General features: G+C 44.0%; 1 protein-coding gene across 7 annotated transcripts in view; it reads right to left on the bottom strand.

The window, feature by feature from the left end:
- PTPN3 (protein tyrosine phosphatase non-receptor type 3) overlaps positions 1 to 23,952 on the bottom strand; it is a 312,280-nt gene that overhangs the window by 174,906 nt on the left and 113,422 nt on the right. For all 7 annotated transcript variants that reach the window (XM_059728511.1, XM_059728513.1, XM_059728510.1 and 4 more), the window contains exons 2-5: positions 17,449 to 17,603; positions 5,715 to 5,822; positions 5,570 to 5,612; positions 737 to 815 (exon numbers count right to left, since the gene is read on the bottom strand). In XM_059728511.1, the coding sequence (XP_059584494.1) occupies positions 737 to 815; positions 5,570 to 5,612; positions 5,715 to 5,822; positions 17,449 to 17,603 (385 nt within the window). The remainder of the gene's footprint in view (positions 1 to 736; positions 816 to 5,569; positions 5,613 to 5,714; positions 5,823 to 17,448; positions 17,604 to 23,952) is intronic.

A 23,952-nucleotide genomic window follows, 5' to 3' on the forward strand; every position in this document is an offset into this window, starting at 1 on the left:
ATACGATCTGAAAGAAGAGCTGTTTGAGTCTTCAGTGTTACAAGTATCTTGCATGATGGAAAGGATTAGGTAACCTAACAATTTTAGTGGGTGCTCAATTTTAGTGGGTGCTACCAATTTATCTTATGGTGACTAAAAGAAACAGGGATGTAAGACTCTGTGGGTACAGTTACACATGCAATTAATGCAACTGAATGTACTCTGGTTCCATTTGAGCCGATGTAAATTAATCCTGACATCACTATCTACACATAGATAATGATGCTCTACTGTTCAGCAAATTAGTCTGCTACACCATAAAGTGTCTCATGTAGACTCGTCCTATATGGACCAGAATGACAGAATCAATGTGTGCATAGGAGTTCTAAAATATGGTAATGACTTGCAAAAAAAGCACAAATGTTTTATTTTTACATTGTTAAAAATGACCACATTTAGCTAATCAGATAATTTTTTAATGATAGGCAGTAAGAAGCATCAAGACCTTAAATTTAGAAGGGCTGACTTCAAGGAAAGCAAGGAGTAAGAGGTACAAGAAGCCCCATGGCTGACACAACTCTGAACTATTCCCTCTACGTTCAGAATGTAGATTCTCTGTGGCAAAAATCATTCAGTGTGTGCCCTATGACATCCCCACATCTTTAATGATCAAAGCGTACAAAAAAGCACAGTCTAACAGAGATTACTATGTTACTGTTTCTTAGTTATTGAACGAAAACTTTAAAAATAAAGTTACCTGGTTTTTTCCTCCTGCAGTGTGTTGGGATCAGGTATAAAAAACCTTACTCGAAAATGCAGGGTGCAGGGAAAACCTCCTATAATGTTCCATAGAAGTAAATCAATTTTTCTACTTTTCCTGTAAATTTTATAGAAAAACTACAATACACAAAATAAATACATATGCCAAGTCTGGTGTGTTTTTTTTTTCCTTTTGAAGCAAAAAGCAATAATGATAAAACTCTCATTTCTCTTCAATATTCCCTCCATTCCCATTATAAGCAGCAAAAAAACTTTCTAAGACATTTTTGTTTTCTAAGCACTCTATTCCATTATCATATTTCATTAATGTTAACAGTATTATTGATGTTGAAATTTATGTTCTGCCTCCTTGTGGCATTAAAGAAGGAATTCTTAAAAAAGCACAATGTACTTTATTTAGATGTCTCATAAGCGATCATCATCATCTGGGAAAATTTAGTGAAAGCTCCATCCTGCCCAACATGGAAAATAAATAAAACTTCACCAGTTAGTGTATGACTGCTGTTACTTCAAATTGCCACCTCACCCATCTTAAAAAAGCTTTCACCCAACAAGGACACTCCTCCAGAGAGATAGACCGCATGTTTGAAAGAGCCACCCGGATAGCACGTGAAGAACTGCTGCAGTAGAAAAGAAAACCCCCCAAAATTGCACACCACTGGTTAAGACATATCACCCTTCCCTCAAACCCGTATGGAAAATCCTCAGACAACTGCAACCCACACTAGAAAGAGACCCTATTCTTGAAGAGATTTTCCCACAGCCACACACCCTACCCTTCAAACAAGCACCAAACCTTGCTAACCTCATCAGAGGCAAACTTCCTCAGGCCCACAACACACCAAATGGATCCAGATCATGAAACGACAAGAAATGCAAAACCTGCCAACGCATCTCCACCACTCCCACAATTACTACACCCCACAACAGAGTCATCAGCATTCCCAGATCTTACAGCTGCACCTCCAGAAATGTAATGCATCTCATCCAATGCACCAAATGCCCTGATGGAAAATACGTAGGAGAGACCAAACAACAACTGCGCACCAGAATGAACGCACACCGGAAATGTATCAAAGACAGGAATACCCAATTACCTGTGGGGCCACATTTCTCACAAGAAAACCACTCTCTCTCCAATCTCTCAGTTCTGATCTTCAAAGGAAAATTATAAAAACACTTTCCAAAGACGAGCCTACGAACTTCACTTCATCAACCTCCTGGATACTAAAAATCATGGACTAAACATAGACACTGGATTTATGACACATTATAACCAGCCTGACATCTGACTCCCCAGGTACTTCTCCGCTATTCATCCTCCTTCTCTCCCCTGCCACCCAGCCTGTCTCTCGCCCACTGACTCCTCAATCTACATCTTCACTAACTGCCTGTCTTGTATGCAATACCAGCCCAACCTCTGGCTTCTTTACTTTTCATTCCATCCAGGAAGAGCACACACCAACTGCTGAAACTTCCTTAGACTGACTAAGGGTTTTTGAACTTGAAAGCTTGCTTAAAAATTGTTTTCCAACTATTTTGGTTGGTCTAATAAAAGATATCAAATTCACCCAAAGAATCTTGTCTGCCTATATTACTTCAAATCGCACACAAGCACAGAACGAGCCAGAAATGGGGCAGAGAAAAACTGAACTCCTGCGTCACTAGTTATTATAGCAGTGGCTATGTACAGGAGTTACGTTTCTACCAGAAAAAAAAAAAATCACAGCTCTCCCAGTAGAAGCCATGAGTATACAGGCATTCACAGTTTTTCCCAGAACAAAAATGGCTGTTCTGAGAGCAAAATTACTTATCTCCCACCTGCTAGAACTTACTACTGGGAAGAATGTCTTCTACAAGAACAAATGCCTGTATATTTCCCCACTTCTTGACTCCTTCTGGGGACAGGTGGTCAGCGGCCAAGTGGCAAGCCTCCAGCCCCATCATTGCTTCTCACACTGAAGTTCTCAGTGTGAGTGACAGATGGGGGCTTTGCCCTACTGCTCTAGTCCCCCTGGAGCAGCTGCTGTTCCTCATACTTTGCATGGACCAGAATCACCTCTGGTCTCAGGAAGGTACAAGAAGCAGGGGAGAGGGGGCAGTTGCAGGCTGAATACCTGTGCCCTGTTCCCAGGAACATATCTAAAGGTGGACATTTTTTGGCTGCTAGAAATGAATGCCAGTTTCACTCTCACCACACCATTTGGATCTTCTCATCCTGGCACGTGTCCTACCAGAGTTTTCTTTGTTTGGTTACGCTACCTTTTCTTCTTTTGATTCTCTGGCATGTTTTCTGGACATGGTTTCTGTTTTTCCTTTCAAAAAAAGTGCAGCTCTCATAGCCCAGTTGTCTTAAAACTCCAGAATCAGTGCTGATATCCCCCCTCCTCCCCCCGCACACACACTTCAGTCTCTACAATAGCCAATAGCTCTCACTTTCCCACATCCCTAATTTTGTGATCATCCTTGGTTTATAACTGCCTGCTTCAGGAACATACAAGACTTGGAGAAAAGAAACATCCTGTAAAGGCTCAAAAAAGAAAAAGACTAGCACAAGAAATATACTGATCTAGACAGACTATCTACACAAACTTCCCATCCTCAGCTCCTGGCTTTTCCTCCAAATCATGAAGTCTCACTCACTTTCCCTGCTTCCCATACAGCTAGCTTTCTTTCTCTTCTGTTGGTCCCGCAGTTCAACAGAACTTCTATCATGAGGGCATACACATGCCCCTTCCTTTCTTCCATCAACATTTTCTTTAAAAATAAATAAATAAATAAATAAATAAATAAAGCAACAGAGATCTTATAATCCTCCACTCCCTGCCAGATCACTTCCTGATTAGCCTTCCAAGTGATCCCTTGCTTAATTACCATGCCCTTGGACTTGGGAGACTTGAAAACACACTTATCCTGGTCAGAAGCTATCTTTATCCATTCAAAAAAAGATTCAAGCTTAACAATACAGGTTTCCCTCAATTTATGCCGTAGATGTGTTCCCAGGGCAGGCGCATAAATTAAATTTGCATAAAGCATACCCAGTTTACAATGAAACAGATAAGGACACATTCCCACGGTGGTGAGGGAGGAAGGGAGTGAGGCTGGGGCTAGAGAAGGGTTAGGGAGAGAGGCACGGCTCAGCCCAGTGGCTGCAATCAGGTGGTGTAGGCCGCTCCCAGGGATGCAACAGGGGTGGCACCAGGCTCTTCACGGTGCTCAGGGTGGACAGCAGCCCCACTAGCCCCATTTCTCCCCACACACCTCACTGCTCCGCTTCTCCCCAGTCACCACAGCCCCTGCTGAAGCGGCCACGGGAGCAGCCGACGCCAGCTGCCTGCAGCCGCTGGGCTGCACCATGCCCTGAGCCCCCTGGCGTGGTACAGTCCAGCGGCTGCAAGCAGACAGTGCCTGCCACTCCCAGAGCTGCAGCACGAGCAGGCAGCAGCCTGCAGCAGAACGAGAGCAGGCTGGGGCCAGTGGCCACTATAGGCTGGGGCCGGTAGCAGCATCAGGCTCTTCCCAGCATTCAGCAGCAGCATTGGGAGGGCAGGTTGCGTGCGCGGGGGGGGGGGGGGGGCGCGGCAGGCGCTACGGTGAATTTTGGGGTGGCAGAAGCCCCCCTCCCATTGCTGCAGCCCACCCTGAGCACCGGGAAGAGCCTAGTGCTGCCGCACGGCCCGAGCCTGCACATACACTGCAAGCTGCTGCCTGCCCCTGCTGCAGCCCTGGGAGCGGTGGGTGCCAACTACTTGCAGCTGCTGGGCTATGCTGTGCTGGGGGGTTCAGGGCAGAGCCCCGGGGATTCAGGGCATGGTGCAACCAAGCGGCTGCAAGCCACTGGCATCAGCTGCTCCCAGAGCAGCTGCAGCAGGGGTTGTGGTGAGTGGGGCTCCAGTCCCATGGCTCTTTCCCCTCCCCTTACAAACTTACCTACTTGGGGGAGCGCACCTATGCCAATCACGTAACAGCAAATTTACCTCACATATAATGAATTTCAGGTATAAAAAGGGTCATCGCATAAGAGCGACTTTGCATAAATTGAGCCCACGAAGAAATCAAGGGAAACCTGTACTCAACTGATCTTGGTCTGGAGACTCAGTACTGGCTACAAATAACTGGCTTCACATACAGCAAAGCATCCAAATAGTACAGCAATTTCATACCATCAATCAAAATTCTAAAGTTACTAACCTTCACTCAGACGGGGCTATCAATAACTTAGACTACATTTGCATTCAAAGGATAGACATAAAGCTATGCTGTTACCATAAACAATCAATAAACTCTTCCGACTAAGAAAGTTATACCCTATTCATAGTTTTAAGATGGAATTTAAAAATTAACCACTATAGAATGACTAGTTTTGATCGACTTTGACCAGACTAGGAATTTTACCTAAAACGGTTTAAACTCACCTCAGGGTTACTATTTTTTCCTTAGGACTGTGTCTAAGAACTTTTTCAGGCTCAAATCTACCGTCAACATCAATGGTAATAATACTGTACTGTTGCCTCCATACAGCTACTGTTTGTACTACTACATCATATACTGTTGCCTCCAGACCGCTACTGTTTTTACTGCTACATCTGCATATCACAGCAGTAACATCATAAGCAACCTACAGTTCCTGATCTGCAGCCAAGCAGTGGTAAGAGCTGCAGGAATTTTTGTCAAAAAGGTTTAGTAAGCAAGGCAATGATATCCAAAAGTTTACTTCACACATGGATAATATTTAAGCTAATCAAGAAAACTAGAATGGGCTTAAAAACAATTAGAAGTTTGTGTCTGCCAAGTACTAAAAATATCTTACCTTTAAGCTGTTTTTTGATAGGTTTGCTCATTTCAAGCCACCGCTGTGAAGTAAAAAAAAAAAAAAATTAGATGGATTTTTTTTTTTCCCCAAAGAAAAAGTCATTATACATTTATTTTAAGAAAAAAGTTAACAGTGTACTTACAGGGGAATCTACTGCCTCTTCATTTTGCTGTAAACCAAAATATTCCTTCTCTGTCACACCCAAGTGGTTATAAGCCATATCCAACAAAATCTGACCAGTATCTTGTTTCTGAGAAGAAGAAAAAAAAAACGGAAAATTCATAAGAGGAAGGTATGACAAAGAATGTCTAAAAACAGAATTTTCAGATATATAATAAGCCTAGCCTAGAACAGGGGTAGGCAACCCTTAGCACGCATGCCACAGTAGCACACCAAGGCATCTTGCTTGGGATGCACGCCTCGGGGCAGATGGCAGGGGAGTCTCAAGGGGCCCGATCCTTCTTGTGGCACAGAAGTCTTGACCCCTTCCCCGCTATGTGGCTTGAGGCACACATGCACCTGTCACTGGCAACAAGCTGGGCTGGGGCTCCATAGATCCCAGTGCAGCTGCTTGCAGGCAGCAGGGGCGAACCCAGAGTCTGGGCTGGCTGAAGCAGGCAGTCAGGAGGCTGCAAACAGCTGCACCATGCTCCACGAAGCCTTGGCCAAGCTCATTGCTGGCAGCAGTTGCATACATGCCTCAGGGCAGATGGCAGGGAAGTTGCCAGGGCTGCGCTGTCACAACAAGGATCGGGCTCTTCGTGGCTCCCCCACTGTCCACCCCTGGCACACCAACATCTTACAAGTCAAGGTCGCAGGTGTTTTTGGCAATGTACCCAAAAACACTGCCAACTCCTGACCTACAAGGAAAAACAATGCAACAGAGAAATGAATTTTACCAAAAACATATCTCTTTCCCGAAATCAGGTTCCTAGGCAAGCCAGAGATTCAACCTTCCTCATTCATTCCTTGTAAACAGATAAAAGGATAATGAAAATGAGAAATCCTCAGTTTTATACTAAAAATTGCAAAGGAAAGAAATGCTACTGCTACACCATCATTTATAAAGACCCATCATCCTGCAAGTACACTCCCCATGGGTTAGAAAAACAAACTGCATCTTCCTCAATATAAAAGGCTTACACACCAAGATATGCTGTCCTATCATATTGACTAAAATTGATGGACAGATAAAGAGACAGAGAACCTAGTCAGGTTTTAGACATTATTCCAATCACAGGATAGCTTTTCTTGCATGATGAAGAGGTTGTACCATATATACAGCTACACATGTGTAGTAGGGCTGTGCGAAGCTTCGGTAGCCGATTCAATTTGGAGGAGATCCGGCCCAATTTGGGAACCAAATTTCTGAATCCAAATCAAATCGGGAGACCAAGTAAAACCTCTGAATCAATTCGAAGCATCTGAATCTATTAGGAAAAGATTTGGCAATAGACACAGCTGCCTCCAGCTGGTAAGTCTGTTGGGGGAAGTGGGGATTGAGGCTGGGCTGGGAAAATCTGCACAGCTGGGGCAGAGGTGCAGAACTTCAGGAGGTGGGCAGGGGGGCACAGGATGTGGGCGCGGCAGCACTGGAAGCGGGGGCTTTGCCCTGCTGCTGCTTGCCCAGCCAGCGCGGGGGACAGGATGCAGACGCAGCTCACTCTGGGCGGAAGGAAACAAGTAGCAGCAGGGCATAGCCCCCACTCCCAGGACTACTGTGCCCACATCCTGCTCCCCCCTGCCCCGGCTGGACAAGCGGTGGAAAGGCAGAGCCCCTGCTCCCAGCACTGATGCGCCCACATCCCGTGATGTGCCACGCCAGCTGGCAAGTGTCAGAGCCCACCCTCCACACCGTCTGGCAAGCAGCAAGGCAGAGGCCCTGCTCCCAGCGCCACTGTGCCCACATCAGTGCTGGGAGCAGGGACTCTGCTCTGCCCCCGCTTGCCAGCCAGTGTGGGAGGGCAGGCACTGCCACAGCTTGCCAGCCAGTGCAGAAGGCGCAGAGTGCGGGCACAGCAGTGCTGGGAGCGGCGGCTATGCCCTGCTGCCACTTGCCCCCTTCCACTGAAGGGAGCCACGGCCACATCCCCCCACCCGCCCCTGCCCCAGCTGGGCAAGCAGCAGCAGGGCCGAGCCCTCGCTCCAAGAGCTGCCATGCAGACATCCTGCACCCCCACTCCCCTGCCCCAGCTGGGCAGCCTGTCCCAGCCCAAACCCTCCCTCCCCTATGTCCCTTCCCTCCCCCAACCCCAACAGATTTACCAGCTGGAGGCAGCTGAGCTGCCTGTTTACTCTATGGCCAAATCTCCGAAATGGCACCAAATCTTTTGGATCTGTTTCGGTTGAACTGAATCAGGACAGTGATTCAAACGTCTGAATCAAATCACTGTCCTCTGAATCTGTCAAATCCAAATCAAATATTTGCTGCTTTGCACAGGCCTAATGTGTAGGGCAAGCTGTCAGGAGGAGGGAAAAAGGAACAACAGCTTGCACCGCTGTTTCTGAGCACCTGGAGGAGCTCTTGCTGGTCAGCAGAACCCCTGAAAGAATTACCTAACTCTTCTAAGGAGTAATCCCCTAGGATCCCTGGAGTCTCCCCTGGGAAACAAACTAGGGAAGGGAGAAGAAATCCTCCCACTACTTCTATAGATGCACCAACACATCGGTCCAATATCGGATCAGCACCAATATAAAGAAAATTGACTATCAGAAATTGGCTTGAAGTGGCCGATAATTTGGCTGATGAATGCTCGTGCATGCATGCAGCCGCAGCGCAGCACACAGGCAGCAAGGCGAGGAAGAGAGTGGGGCTGCCCCACCCTGCCCCACAGAGATCTGCCCCCCCTCACCCCATGCCCTCCCGAACAAGTGGCAGGAGCAGCAGCAGGAGCTGCTGGACAAGCAGCACGCAGTGGCAGGAGTTGCCCTCCCTCTGGACGAGCTGCAGCTCTGTCCTGCACCCACCCCACCCGGGCAGCAGCCACCGCAACCCCAGTCCCCTGCCTCATCGCAGGGGGCCTCCCCCTCCTCTTTCACCACAATGGACTTACCAACTGGACTCAGCTGTATTGCAAATCAGATCAGCGTCGGCCAATATGCCTCCTTAAAAATCGGCTATCGATATCAGCCCCCAAAATATCTACCAGTGCACACCTACCTACTTCCCCCCCCCCCCATGTGCACATGGAGCAGAGGGCATCCTGCCCTGCTGGAGCAAAGCTCAGGTCTCCAGAGCAGCAGCATGGCCCAGGTGAGGGTGGTGGAGGGGAGCTGGAGGAGGGGAGGTGGCAATACAGCCAGGCAGACTCCCCCCACCCCCAAGAAGTTTGCTGCTGTCCAGGAAACCTAGGCTGCACTGTGGCCCCCTGCACTGGCTCCTTGCCCTTGTATAGGGAAAATGGGGTTGGGGGGGGGGGGTGAGGATTCTCCCCCATGCTTGCTGCTGCTCAGGAAACCCTGTGTTCAGCTCCAGCATAGCAAGGCTGACCTTGCTCACTTGCTCTGTGCTCAGGGTATTTCTCCTGCTGGGTGCTGCTGGGTATGGGGAATGAACGTAGGGCTCGGATCTATGCTGGGTCAGGAGTTTCCTCCTTGTTCTTTTTAAAAGAAGTTTATACTAGAGATGGAGTACTGCACCCTGGGATGCCAGAAGACAAGCATATTGCTATCATACAGTGTATTCCTTGCTACATGTGAAAATTAAAGCTGGTTAGCAACTGGCTATGTAGTACATGTTTTTGTGATCTAACTTTATAGCTGGTTGGAGCAGTTAATAGCATGATAGATACTTTGCACATGTAGCTGTTCTCAGTTAATTGTACAATGACTATAACATGTAGACAGGGACAGCAAGTCTGCAAACCTGCAGTCTGCAGAAAACTCAAAATAATTTAAAAAGCAAACAATATTGCATTAACAAAACCAGACCTGCTTAGTCTCAGATGGTTTTCTGGAAGAAAAAAAATTTCCTCACCCTGTTCCATGTGCCCCTTCCATCCTTTTGTACAGACTCATCCTTTGGATGTTTTCCAGTTGAATGTAGGTATTATAACAGGTCAGAGAGGCCATTATAGGCTGTACAGGTAACCAGAACCTCAATTTTCATGTACAAATGAACTAGCAACCTATGATCATTTAGGGGCATAGACATGTGTCTGTCCTCACCTGTTTGGTCAACTAAAACTCTGGCTAACCATAAACTATACTTGTTAAAGTTTCTGAGATGCCTTCAACACGATTTTCAAATACGACAAGCTGCAGTACTGTATAGCCTTCAAGAAAAAAAAAAAGAATAAATGACTGCACTGCAAAGAAAGACAGAGACAGAGTCACTTGACAGGCTGAAACTGAAAAAGGTTAAATTTCTGGTCACTCACAGAGTAAGTATTTGGGAGCACAAAGGTAACTTGTCTAGTAACAAAGCAGACAATACTGAATTTGACAGCAAACACCTCTGAATACAATAGTAATCACAGGTTGTCAGCTCCTCAATTACTTCCTCTCATCCTGACTGATTTTGAAATTCTTGGTTCCTTCTCACCCAGTCACTTGAAAGGCAGGAAAACAATCCTCTCTCAGTCTGACAGGAAGACAACCACTACGTTCACAAAAGTCAGGAATTCATTGGTTAGAGTTAGACAATGAGGCTGCTTGCAGACATACAAAAATAAATAAATAAATAAATAATTTTTAAAACCCCACTCTTTACCTGAAGAAGCAACACATTAGTTCAACCCAGCTCTGCAACATCTGTATAGATCAGGCGCTTCAGCAGGGCATAATGAAGCTTTTATCTAAAGCCAATTCAATCAGTATTAGATAAAAGCACCAAAAAAGCCCCACTAAACCACCCAATCTATACAGGTGGTGGAGAGCTGGGTCAAACAAACAGGCTGCCTCTTCTGGGCATGTGCTGGGCATGGTGCAGAAGCACACCAAATTTAAAGTGAAGCATGGATTTTTACTGACCATAAAGTAAAAGTACATAGCATAATTAGATGTAGCTATCTTTATAGTTAAGATGTACAAATATTTCAGTTTTAAAGGTCACCTGCAGTGACCTGACAGAATGGAACCTTGATCCAATGGCTAGGAGACCAAGACAACTAGAGATCTCGTTCCACTGCAGCCTTCATCGGCCTTCACAGCCGTTGAGATTCCAACACCTTCTTCCGCCTGCACTGCCATTGAGGATTTGTAGAGTCATGGCTAGGGGATGGGCAGGCTTAATATAGTGGTGACCTGTATTCACCATGTCTGAGCACTATCAAAGGATATATATGGCTTTTGAGGAGGGAAAGCATTGCCATCTGCTGTCCTTACCTCATCCTGGTGGTGTTGCTGCTGCTTGGTCTGTGACTGCTTATTCAGTTACCCCTGGTTATTTCATACGTAACCTGGTCATCCACCACCTGTGAACATGCTGGGTAACAGTACAGCTCTGCCCCACAGGCTGAGTTTTCAATGATAGCACCCAGTCCACAGCTACTTCCCCCAATTCTTTCACCATGGCTTAGGATAGACACAGCCATATATCTATGTTAAATCACACCCTGTGTCTATCCCAACTATGGTGTTGGTTCAACAAAAGGTATCATCCACAATAATTCTTGCCTCTCACATAAAAAGAAACACATTTAAATATCATGAGGCGAACTAAATTCAGTCAACTTAGGTGAAGTTTGGCTAAACTGCACAGATGGAAATTGCTAAAATTTCCTTAAGAACTACACTGAACCACAATTTGTCAACCTACTGCAGATGTTCAACACTGATTTTCAGATTAAAAATAATAGCTTTAAGTACCTTTAAAATATCTAGTCATTTGATTTCAAATAAATACTGATGTAGATCCAGGTAAAAGTTAAGGATTTAAACATTTTGCATTTTTGTACAAAGTAAATAGTCTCAAGTTAATTTTTTCACTCTCATCCATCATTCTTGTATGTAAACCCAGAAAGTCAGCCTACCACCAAATACAAAATGCTTGGTAGCATTCAGATGCAAATCGTCCAATTCTCTTCACTTGATAGCCCGTCAAGGCACAAAACAAAAACTGTAGCGTACCACAACTTAAGAGGTGTGTCGTATAATCCTTCAGTAGCAAAATACATAAGCATGATGAATTTGTTGAAATCTGAATACACTGTAAAACAGCTGAATTCATGTGAAACATGGTGACATAATTCATACCCCCCCCACCCCCATGTACCATATACATACCAAACGCCTATTTTTAACTGGACTTTTCATCCACAGTTCTCAAAGTGTTTTGAATAGAAGGATAAGAATTGCTACCACTTTATATGTGGAGCACAGGAATAAAGAGAGGTAAAGCACCTTCAGGTCAGTGGTGGAGCCAATGCAAAACCCCTGTCTGCTGCATTCACTTTACCTTATCTAACTGCCTTTCTTCAGCAGAACTCAGCTTTCCTCCCTCAGACCCTAATATTACTACACAGGGTTAAAATAGCAGTAAGTAGAAATAAGTAGAACAGAGTAAAAGACATCTACTTGCTCAAAAAAGGCAGAGCCCCACTACTAACTCCCTATCTTAAATAACTCACAGAAATAACTCCTCACGCATCTAGGAACAAGCATGCCTTTCAAATAATACATCTATTAAAACAGGGGCAGCTAGCCTGTGGCACGTGCCACAAATGGCATGAGCAGCCTGTGTGGCATGCAGTAGACTGGGGAGACGAGCAGCAGAGGCAGATAGGGTAGGAAGCAGAAAGCAAAGCAGCAGATGGAGAGAGGGACTGTATCATATAAAAGTAAGGTTAGAAGAGACCTTGGAGGGGCACTTGGGGGAGATATGGGGCCTATGTGGCATATCTGCCAAAAAGGTTGGCCCCCAACCAAATAACCAAGTCCTTGACCACTACAATCTAGGCACAAAACTAATGATTGGAGCATTTTTACAGTCTATTCACATACACTGATAAAAGTATGATGGATGACATATGGTCAAATTCATTGACTAAATATGGCTGAACAGGCTAGATATATTTTTCCCTAAGCATGTGGGCAAGATGACAGTCCACATGTTTAAGAGAAGTGGTCTGAATCTGAACCATTTTGTTTAAATCATAGATTCATAGATGTTAGGGTCGGAAGGGACCTCAATAGATCATCAAGTCCGACCCCCTGCATAAGCAGGAAAGAGTGCTGGGTCTAGATGACCCCAGCTAGATACTCGTCTAACCTCCTCTTGAAGACCCCCAGGGTAGGGGAGAGCACCACCTCCCTTGGGAGCCCGTTCCAGACCTTGGCCACTCGAACTGTGAAGAAGTTCTTCCTTGTGTCCAGTCTAAATCTGCTCTCTACTAGCTTGTGGCCATTGTTTCTTGTAACCCCCAGGGGCGCCTTGGTGAATAAATACTCACCAATTCCCTTCTGTGCCCCCGTAATGAACTTATAGGCAGCCACAAGGTCGCCTCTCAACCTTCTCTTGCGGAGGCTGAAAAGGTCCAGTTTCTCTAGTCTCTCCTCGTAGGGCTTGGTCTGCAGGCCCTTGACCATATGAGTTGCCCTTCGCTGTACCCTCTCCAGGTTATCCGCATCCTTCTTGAAGTGTGGCGCCCAGAATTGCACGCAGTACTCCAACTGCGGTCTGACCAACGCCCTATAGAGGGGAAGTATCACCTCCCTGGACCTATTTGTCATGCATCTGCTGATGCACGATAAAGTGCCATTGGCTTTTCTGATGGCTTCGTCACAGTGCCGGCTCATGTTCATCTTGGAGTCCACTAGGACTCCAAGATCCCTTTCCACCTCTGTGCCACCCAGCAGGTCATTCCCTAGGCTATATCACTCCAGCTATAGCACATCAGAGCAGTAAATATTTACATTATAGTCACATCCACCTCTTGTCTTTCAGAATTAAAGATTTTTAGAAGAGCTAATTTAAAAGAAACAAGTTCAAAAAGATTTTGAACTTTAGATTTCACAACAAGCAGGCTGCAGCTACCTAGTGGGCCATAAATATTTCTTACTGTTAGACAAAGTAGCTTATTTTATTTGGAAAACTGTCACTCTTATCCTCCATAAACAAGGGACAAAATTTTTGCAATACAACATATGAACAAATGTTTATCCATCTAAAACAAAACCAAAGGCTGGAAGTGAAAATGTGATTTTTCATTAAAAAAAGCACTTCATGAATCTGTCTACCAGTGATGGGTCAATAAGCAAAAAGGTTAACAAGCATAAAGTTTGTCAGTGCTCACATGAAAAAAAAAAAGAAAGTATACCTTATTATACACCCTGTTATATCTTACCTTCTGTTCACAACCCCATGTAATCTTTGCAGCAGATACCATAATTGCTTCCCTGCATTTAGAAGAATACTTTAAACTTATTTTATACTACATTTTAAGATAGCATAGCAGCCAAAAATGCAGCAAATCAATGTTGCATGACCAACCAACTACTCATTATCAGTAAATAAGTCATGAAGCTACGGTGGTTTTCTGATTACCACTAGAAAAGAAGATTCAATGTCTATTTCAAGGTTCAGTTCAATAGCTGATAACTTGTGAGGGTTCCTACACATTAAATATGAGCCCAAGAGATCATTATTAGAAAAATGAAAGACCAGAACACCCCATTTACTTTTTATAAAGTTGCTATGAAATAAAAAATAATTTATTTTCCAACAGGAAGTAGAGAGGCAGAAAGTCTCTTCATACTGGTGTTATTATATGATAAAGAAAGCATTAAAACGTTTTGAAAAAGACCAATGATTCCAAACCAGAGACATTCAAGTGAAAGTATGTGGACTTCAGTTGGTGGTTCTCAAGTGGGATACTACAACTCCAGCCCCACCACTGCTGCTTTTAACAGACATGTTGGAGCAACTTAGAAGCAGCTGCAGCAAAAAGCATGCCTGCCTGCATTACATGATACAGGAACATGGGCCATTTCTGCTGCAGCTCTTCCTGGTTCTGCTCCAATGTGCCTCCAGAAAACTGAGATGCACAGAGCAGTTCTATCTAGTGGCAGCTTTTATCTCCAAGCTGCTGCTACCATCGCCAGGGGGTGAACTGCCTTGACTATGTGCACTGGTTTTCAGCAGGTGTCAGACTCGAAACACGAAGAGCTGCAAAAGAAGCAGCATGCCTGCCTGCATAGCATAATGCAGGCAGGCTCTCCTTTCTGTCACAGTTGCTTCCTGATCTACCTCTGCAGAAGGCATAAGGTGCAGTTCCACTTAGAAACAGCAGCAGTAGCAGTAACCATGCAGCAGCACCCTCACCACTCTTCACCTGCTCTCTTCCCCTTCCTAGGCCTCGTGTGTTCTTCTGCACAGCCCTTGCCCCTCCCACCCTCTCAGCACTTCCCATGCGGTGCACATGCAGCCTGGCACCTCGTCTCTGTTGGCCGGGCATCCCTGGACTCTGTCACTTACAGCCCCAGGGCTAGCATTCAGAAGGGATAGCCCTGAGAGAACTACGGGAAGAATTTGATCCAGTTGCCCCCACTCCCCACCAGTGACTTGGAGCTAAGTGCAGGGAATCACTGCTGCAGTGGTTACAAGTGTGCTCTGGGCCAGGCACAGTTAGGGTCTGAAGGAGGAGAAAATAATATAAACATATAATCAATTAATAGCATTAATCATACAATGATAATGTTTAGATGATCATATTAGTAATATATTTATATTAGCTTTATAAATGAGGTGCTACTAAATTCTGAAAAGTTTTAGAGGGATACACCTAGGGTCTATAAAGGTTCAGAACCACTATCTTCAGTGGAGTTTCAGTACTTTTGAAACTGTATGAGAGTGCACAGTACCAACAGAAATGATGCTCTAAGGTCAGGAAGATCTCTAAAAAAAATCTTTTGACTTTTAAAATGCCATTATATTCTTCAGAAATAGCTAAAACAAAAATTTGAAAGTCACTAGCCAAAACAGAAGTTTCTCCATTTGTCAATCACAGTGGCTTTGCCTGCATAGCTACATTAGTTAGAGCGGGCGCGTTTTTCATACTGTTAGCCAGCAGAGCTATGCAACATAACGCAGTATAAGACAGGGGCAAGCAAAATACAGGCAAATGGGGCAGATTCAACCCACCAGGCACTTTCATCCAACCTGTAATGCCCACCAACTAATTGCACCCTGCCCAGCCCTTTCACCCATTAGGGTAGCAGCAAAGTGCCCGTGTATATACTCCCCCCCGCCCCCCCAACATATTCTATTGGGCCTTGCTCCCGTCCTTGTGGGCTGAAGGGCCCAGCCGGCCAGCACACAGTGTCCAGACAGGGCTGCTGCTGCCACTGCTGCAGCCAGTGGGGGACCTGCTACAGTCCAGAGGTTAGGGTGGGACTTCTTTTGAAAGATGTCCAGGCTCAGATTCTGGAGGGACTCAAGACCAACAGAGTTCCAGAGCTGAAGAGCAACTGTCAAGAACAATTTCCTATAAGTTTTCATCAAGCAGATTTGGCAAACTGATGTTACTTGCAGGAAGCTGTTCTTGGATTGCAATGGGAAGTAAGGTAGAAGAGGGTGTCCTGGGTGTAATGGCCAGAGAGAATGCAGAAGGTACTTCTATTCACCTCCACAAATGAAAAAGTGGTGAAGGAATGAATAAAAATCAATGAACATTCCAGCTCCTATGACAAAAAAATTAATGACCCAGCCGAACTATTTTATAAACCCTCCTACCAAAAAGCATATTTTCAGCATTACCACCTTCAAAATCAGCAAAAATGTGTTCCCACTAAAGCACATGCTCACAAAAATAGATAGATACATAGATAGATTTTCTTGATTTATATATCTGGAAAATCCATACAGATATACTTAGACTACATGAAATAGAAGCTAGGTAAGGCTATTTCCTAGATCAGAGGTGGGAAATTATTTGGGCCTGTAGGCCACATAGGGAGTTTTGATGAGCTGTTGTGGGCCAGGTCAGCACACCCCACAACCCTGCACAAGAGCTCACCAAAACTTCTTAAATGGCTCTACTCTACGCTGAGCTGGGGACACGGGTGGAGCTGGGGCTGGGATGGTGGGGTGCTGACAACACAGGGCCAGGGCCCAGAGCACAGCTGTGATCCACTGCCTACATGTCCCTGCGACAGGCGCCAGTTTCGCGGGCACGGGCGTGCAGGGAGTGGATCACGGCTCTGCCCCAGGCTCTGGGCTCTCCATGGAGACTGGCTGGGACCCACATGCAAACAGACAGGATAGGGCTGCGGCAGGCAAAGAGCTGCATCTGGGCCCAGGGCCCAGAGCAGAGCTTCAATCCATTCCCTGCATGCCCCCGCCCATTGCAGGGCCGTGCAAGCAGCGGACCATACCTCTGCCACGGCCCCGGCCCCACACTGTCACCACCCCACAATCCCAGCCTTGCCCACCTGCCCCGATTCCAAACACCGCTCCCCACCCACCCACAGCCCCATGCCTTACCCACACAGGTCCCACTCACAGCAGCAGGTGCAGGACTGATGGACCACAGTGTCCAGGAAGCAGGGGAAGTCCAGCCGCCACACTGTCCCAGCCCCACTATGTGCCTGGGAGCGTCAGGACCGGCAACACGTACCCCGGCCCAGGCTACCGCTGCGTCTGGGCTGGGCGTAACTGAGAGACCTACCATAGGCTGGACAAAATCTTTCAGTACGCCAGATCCAGCCTGCAGGCCGTAATTTGCCCACTCTTGCCCTAGACACATTTGGCAAAGTAAGAATTAACATCAACTAACATCAGTTGAAATTAAAGACCGTTAAAATACCAGATGGGTATGCTCAATTCATAACCAGTAACACCAACATATTCCATGATAAAAATGGATATCTGTAATCCAAAATAAAAGCAATACATCTATATTTGAAGAAAAGGAAGAAAAGAAAACTTTAGAACTTACATTGACTTTGAAGCTTTGTATTGAGCCATCCAGAAAGTGGACGTTACAGATAATCTCCGATCGGGTCTTCTCTTTTGGCAGCTCTGATGAACGTACATTATTTATCCTCCCACTTAATGCTCGTAACCGGGAGTTCATTACTATTTCTGAATAACCTGTAAAGCAAAAAGTGTATTTAATAAAACCCTTAATTATAAAAGATACATGTCTCATAAGTGATTCATCTGTTTCATAGCTGGTAGGGTCGGAAGGGACCTGAGCAGGTCATCAAGTCCAACCCCTTGCCATGGCAGGAAAGAGTACTGGGGGTCAAACAATCCCGGCAAGGTGCTAATCCAGCCTCCTCTTAAAGACCCCCAAGGTAAGAGCCAGCACCACTTCTCTCACAAGTTGGTTCCAGATCCTAGCCACCCTGTGAGGTAGCACCTCCTGATGTCTAGTCTGAATCTACCCTCTGCCAGCTTGTGACCGTTATTTCTTGTCGCTCCTGGTAGTGCTCGGGGGAACAGGGACTCCCCCAATGCCTGTTGGTCCCCTCTGACTAGTTTGTAAATGGCCACTAGATCCCCCCTTAGCCTTCTCTTGTGGAGGCAGGTTCAGGTCCCTTAGCCTCTCCTTGTAGGGCCTGCCCTGCTGACCCCTGATCAAGCAAGTGGCCCTCCTCTGGACCCTCTCCATGTTGTCTACATGCCTCCTGAAGTGCGGTGCCCAGAACTGGACGCAGTACTCCAACTGCGGCCTGACCAGTGTCGCGTAGAGGGGGGAGGATCACCTCCTTGAACCTGCTTGAGATGCATCTGTGGATGCATGACAAGGTATGGTTGGCCTTCCTGACCGCATCCCCACAGTCGGTCCATGTTCATTTTGGCATCAATAATGACTCCAAGATCCTTTTCTGCCTTTGCACTGATGAGAAGGGAGTTCCCCAGCCTGTAGGCATGCTGCTGGTTCTCCCCCGCCAGGTGCAGTACCTTGCACTTGTCAGTGTTGAAACCCATCCTGTTCTCATCCACCCACCCCTGTAACCTGTCTAGGTCTGATTGCAACCTATTCCTCCCTTCTAGCGTGCCCACTTCCCCCCACATCTTAGTGTCACCTGCGAATTTGAACAGGGTGCTTTTGAACCCGTTGGCCAAGTCGCTGATGAAGATGTTGAACGGTGCAGGCCTGAGGACCAAGCCCTGCGAAACCCCACTGTCCACATCCCTCCAGGTCGAATAGGACCCATCCACCACCAGTCTCTGGGTGAGCCCCTCCAGCCAGTTAGTGACCCAATTGACTGTGTAGGTGTCAAAGTCACAGTCCCCTAGTTTATTTTTAATGAGAATGGGGTGAGAGAGAGTGTCGAAGGCCTTCCTAAAGTCCAGAAATACTATGTCCACTGCTACACCTGTGTCTAAGGATTTTGTGACCTGGTCATAGAAGGCCACCAGGTTGGTCTGACAGGACCTGCCTCTAATGAACCCTCTAATGAACTGTTTACAATGAGACCTGTCAATTACTTCTGATAAAAAATGGGATTTACAGACACTTCCCACCCTCTATCCACCTTTTATTCTACAGTAACTAAACACAAATTTTAAAAAAAATTAGGTCATATTCTTTCAAAAATCTTTATCAGGTAAAAAAAGTTTGGGGTAAAGATTAGGCAGTGAAAGCTGATGCTTATAAATGTTATGTGAGCTTAAAAAAATGTTAACTCGTATAGTTCGCAGCCAAGGTTTTATAGCCGAGAGAAAAAAAAAATCCATAACGATCATAACCGAGAATTTTAAAAATATTTTCCTGGATGCCCAGAAAGCTGAATAGGCTGAAACACAAAAAAAGAGACAATAAGCGGAGGAAGGGAGGAATTTGTTATCAACGGATCATCTATAAATATTGCTGTGTAAACAGAAGTACGCTTCCTATCACAAGAACAGTTCACTAATTAGGCAAATGATTCTCAAATCAGGGTGCCATAGCATCCGGGGGGTGCCTGGCAAGCCTTTCCTGGTTGCTTCAGGGTGCCACAACGTTCCCACTGTTAGGCACGCAAACATAATTGACAAAAGAAACTAAGAGATTCCAAATAGGAATTTAGTGTTAAATACATTCTAACCTATTGTGTTCTTTCTGAGTTCTCTGCAACAAAAAACTTTATCTATTATTTTTCTATAGTAAAAAAATGAGTGAAAAATAAGCTGCCATTATCTGAAGCATGTCTAGAATCAAATGAAGGGTGCTTCAAGTCTAAAAAAGGTTGAGAACGACTGAACTAGGCTTTCTAGCTCATTGAATCTGGGCTGGAAACTAAAGTACCAAGTTAAATACCAATCTTTGTGAATTTATTAGAAGCTGTTTACAATGAGACCTGTACAATTTGAATCCTCAATAGACCCCTGGCCAGAATAATTAAGACATGGCATGTAAAGATTCTAGGGTTCTCCTGTTTTCCAATCCTAATCCAAAATGTAGTTGTGTTTTTGTTTCTTTTTAAATAAAGATGATTGAAAACATAAAACTTTATTCTGTAGCATCCTTTCAATAGATATTTGAACTGGCACACGCTTACCCATTAACTAGTGTTTCCTGTGCAATTTTGGTATAACTGGCATTTCAAATGTATTAGGGCAGATATTATAAACAGGCAAATGAAAATTAACTCAAAGCCATGCTGCAAAGTAATTCAGCATTTTACTCAGCAAACAGAATACTGTATGATCTCCCCCAGAGAGATCACTTCTTGCATCCCAGTGTTCCATGAATTCACCGATAAACTGATACGTAAAAATAATTTATGTACAGACAGTAAAACATAACAGAGAAAGAAATGAAGCAAGGCTAAGATGCAAACTTGCTTCAGAGTGGGATTTTATATAAGTAGTGTGATGAGCTATCTTGACATTACAGTCTCTTTATAAAACATCTGATACACTCCTTCACAACAGAAACATTCAATGACACGTCAAGCATGCAAAGATATGCAACGTCATCCTTACATAGCTTTCATTTATTGGCCAATTTATAGACATCTTTATGTATACTGAAAAATCAAAATCTGTAATAAATTGTTCAGGCTCAATTCCTTATCCAGCATGATGCTTCCCCCCCCCCCAATCTTATCGTCTTCTCCATCATGGAACAAATACAAAAATGAATCATCTTCTATTTTTCTGCTAAAAAAAAAAAAGATTTATTTTTTTTTTAGGTGCACCATAAAAGGATTACTGTCACATAAACTATTATTAACCCAGTGCTTTAAAATATCTCTTTTGATATGTGATTGTTTCATACATTAAAGGTGCTTCATATTCATTGAGCATCACCTATGCTGTGCACTAAGTAAAAAAATAATTGTGAAATCATGTAATTACAAGCTGTTTCATACAGCATGCCATTCAAGGAGAAGGATAATTAAGATTAGCCTTTCCTACTTTTTTCAGTGCTGGACTTTGCAACCTTAACTTTCTTTTAATGTTTAATCAGTTATTTTTCATAAGGTGACAAAACATGGATTCCATCATGAAGATCACCTCCTTCTCATACGGCTCATCAAATCTTTTAATACAAAACAACCATCTCTATCTTTTAAGCTAATTGATTGGTAGCAGTAAGTGGCTGTTACCTACCCAGGACTAGCCACTAGATGAGGAAGAAATATTACATTAGCTGGATTCAAAGCTGGAAGAATGCCTCCTGCTCTTAGTTCTGGTACTTTATGCCAAAGCAGACTCCCAGATGCTTCAAAAAATAAATGGGAAAGTATGAACCTACTCAGCCCTTACATTCCTGGAGTGGAGTATGCTCAGAGAAAAAACTAAATCCTTAGAGAATTCAGATGCCAAAATTCTTAAAATTCTATACTAACAATGAACAACCAGATTTTTAGAGGCTTAGAATTTGCACAAACTTATACTTGGAATTTTTTTTTATAAATACTCCCTATCACAGGCAGTAGAACAGCATTTCATTAAAATTAGGTAACACACACACTGCATATGCATATACGTACACGCACTTAAAAAAACACAAGGACAGTACGGCAATTTATTGGACTGACATTGTTTTGTTTTATGAAAGGAAAAGTATAAAATACTGTAGGTGTTAGTGTTACTACAACTAATAGTACATAACAACATATATCATCCCAATCTTATCTCACAATAGAGTCCTCTTCCTAAATTTCTAATAAGTTATATGGATACCCCAAAATAGATGACAGGCAATTTTACTAGTTCATCTTGCCATCTAGGAATATGAACCCCCAGGGTTTTTTTCAAAGTGACAACTGTACATCTTTTCTATATCTGGATTACCTTTTCACCAAGCCAATAAACTGCAATTTGCTCCCTGAGCCTAAGGCCAAATTCTACTAAATGCTGTTACAGAAGGCAAAGTATAAGAGATGGTAATAGAACTGACATTCCTTTAAGATGTCAGTGAAATGCCAGTACCCAGTTTTCTATAATCTAGGTAGAATTCAGAATGGCAAAAAGAATGTTAACACATCCTATGACTGTGGAGCATCCAATGCCTTCACAAGTAAACATGACCTAACTTTTTCTGTCGCAAAAACCTATTAATTACAGTTCTCCGAGTATTTGTGAAAAGTCTCCAGAAACCTCGAACACTTAATTGGTAATCTATACTCTTCATCGGTAATCTATACTGCAAGGTTTAGTGATGTGGTTAAAATACTGATCACATTAGAATTATATTTGTTAGTATACTAAGGTTCTATGCTGAGTGTGCCAAATAAAAACAGGAATTGGGAAGTTCAAGCACTAATGCTTTAACGAGATGACAAGCTTGCACAGACCACATAAACCAAAGACTTCAAAGCCCTTGAATTTTGTAACCACATACCACGTCACATGAGTCAGCCAAATTAGTTCCATGAAATCTGTCCTTTTCACAAGAATGGAATGCCACTCCTTTCCCAATGACAGATTACATTGACAACTCACCGCTTCACCTGGATTACCTCATTCTTCCACACAAAAATAAAAAAAGTGTTTAATCAGGCCTGCCTTAAATTCAACATGCATTTTTATTTTTATCAAATAGGAATCAATTGCTGAAACACCATCATGGATTAGATCAAACATGGCATCCTAGGTGCAAATAGTTCAGAGGAAGTTATTTAAATGGCTCTGAAGAAGGACAAGGATCCTGATGTGGAGTTCTAGCATAAACTCCTCCTGTGCTTAGAAAGAGAGGACTTAAATGACATGAGAGAGTTCTGAGGACTTGTCTCTCCACAGCCCAGGCTAACCAGGGCCTATAATTACAGGCAAAATCCAGCATCGTTTCCTTACCTGTGGGCTGGAGCATGTCTATCATTTCTAGTCACACTTTTTAAAGCAGTTACATTTGAACATGTACCAATCACTGCAATGTTTAGCAACTGCAAGGACATGGTAATTATCACGACATGAAGTAGTTCAAACCCCCAAAAACTTTTAGTAAAATTTTAACATGAAATATTTATTTTCACGTTATAATTTTAAAATGCATCCGTCCTGTAACAATAATATGCAATAATCTTAGCTCTAATTAATGCAGCTCCACTACAGAATTAAGGCATGTCTAAAGCATTAAATACACTTTATACTTGAACATGTTTGGTTATCATGCCTTCTGTGACAATTACATTGTGATGATATTGGACTGAGTCAAAAGACCTTAAATTTATTTTCCTGTACAAATATCTGGATTTTTCTTATTCTCTATTTTTAGAGAATCAAGGAGCTACTTCCTGGTACCTATCTTCATGAACAATTCAACATTTTATTTTTAATATTAAGCAATAGTAACTGCAACCACACCCACTTCTTGAACCAGCTTTCCTGTGTGTTACTTCAAATCAAGATTATCTTTTATCTATTCTAGAACCAACAATTGTAAAAAGTAATTTTTCATACCATCATTAAAATATTTAGTGCCATTTTGCCAGTGTAGGCAGTTTAAGTTGCTTGTTATTACCACTTTATTAAACAACTGCAACAGAGGTTTCTACTCCATGAACAGTGTAAACGTTTTCTTCTAAATTGGGCTGTATTCACAGGATACCTGCCAGATTTTTCCTAGTACCTCCTTTAAACTTTATTTATTAGACCTACATGCTGCCTTTCTCAAGAAAGGCTCCTGGAGGCTTACTGTAACAGACAGAAAGAGCAAATGGAACAGAACAGCGTTCAGCAACATCCAGCCTAAAAGCCACCAGAGCTCAGAAAGCCAGGGGGCTTTGTGCCTATAATGTAGAAGTGCACAGACACATTGGTCCAATATCGGATCGGCACAGATATAAAGAAAACTGATCATATCGGAAGTCGCCCTTACGTGGGCAATAATTCCACTGATAAATGCTCATGCATGTGTACAGTCACAGTGCAGCACTTAAGCAGCGAGGAGCACAGCCCGGCAGCTTGGAGAGCTGCATGCAGCTGGTGAGTCTGGTGTGGTAGAAAGGGAGGGGGGAAGATGGTAGAGGGGGAGCGGAGTGAAGGGGCAGATAAAGGC

This window comes from Alligator mississippiensis, chromosome 5 (genome assembly GCF_030867095.1).
Source record: "Alligator mississippiensis isolate rAllMis1 chromosome 5, rAllMis1, whole genome shotgun sequence".
Taxonomy (NCBI): Eukaryota; Metazoa; Chordata; order Crocodylia; family Alligatoridae; genus Alligator; species Alligator mississippiensis.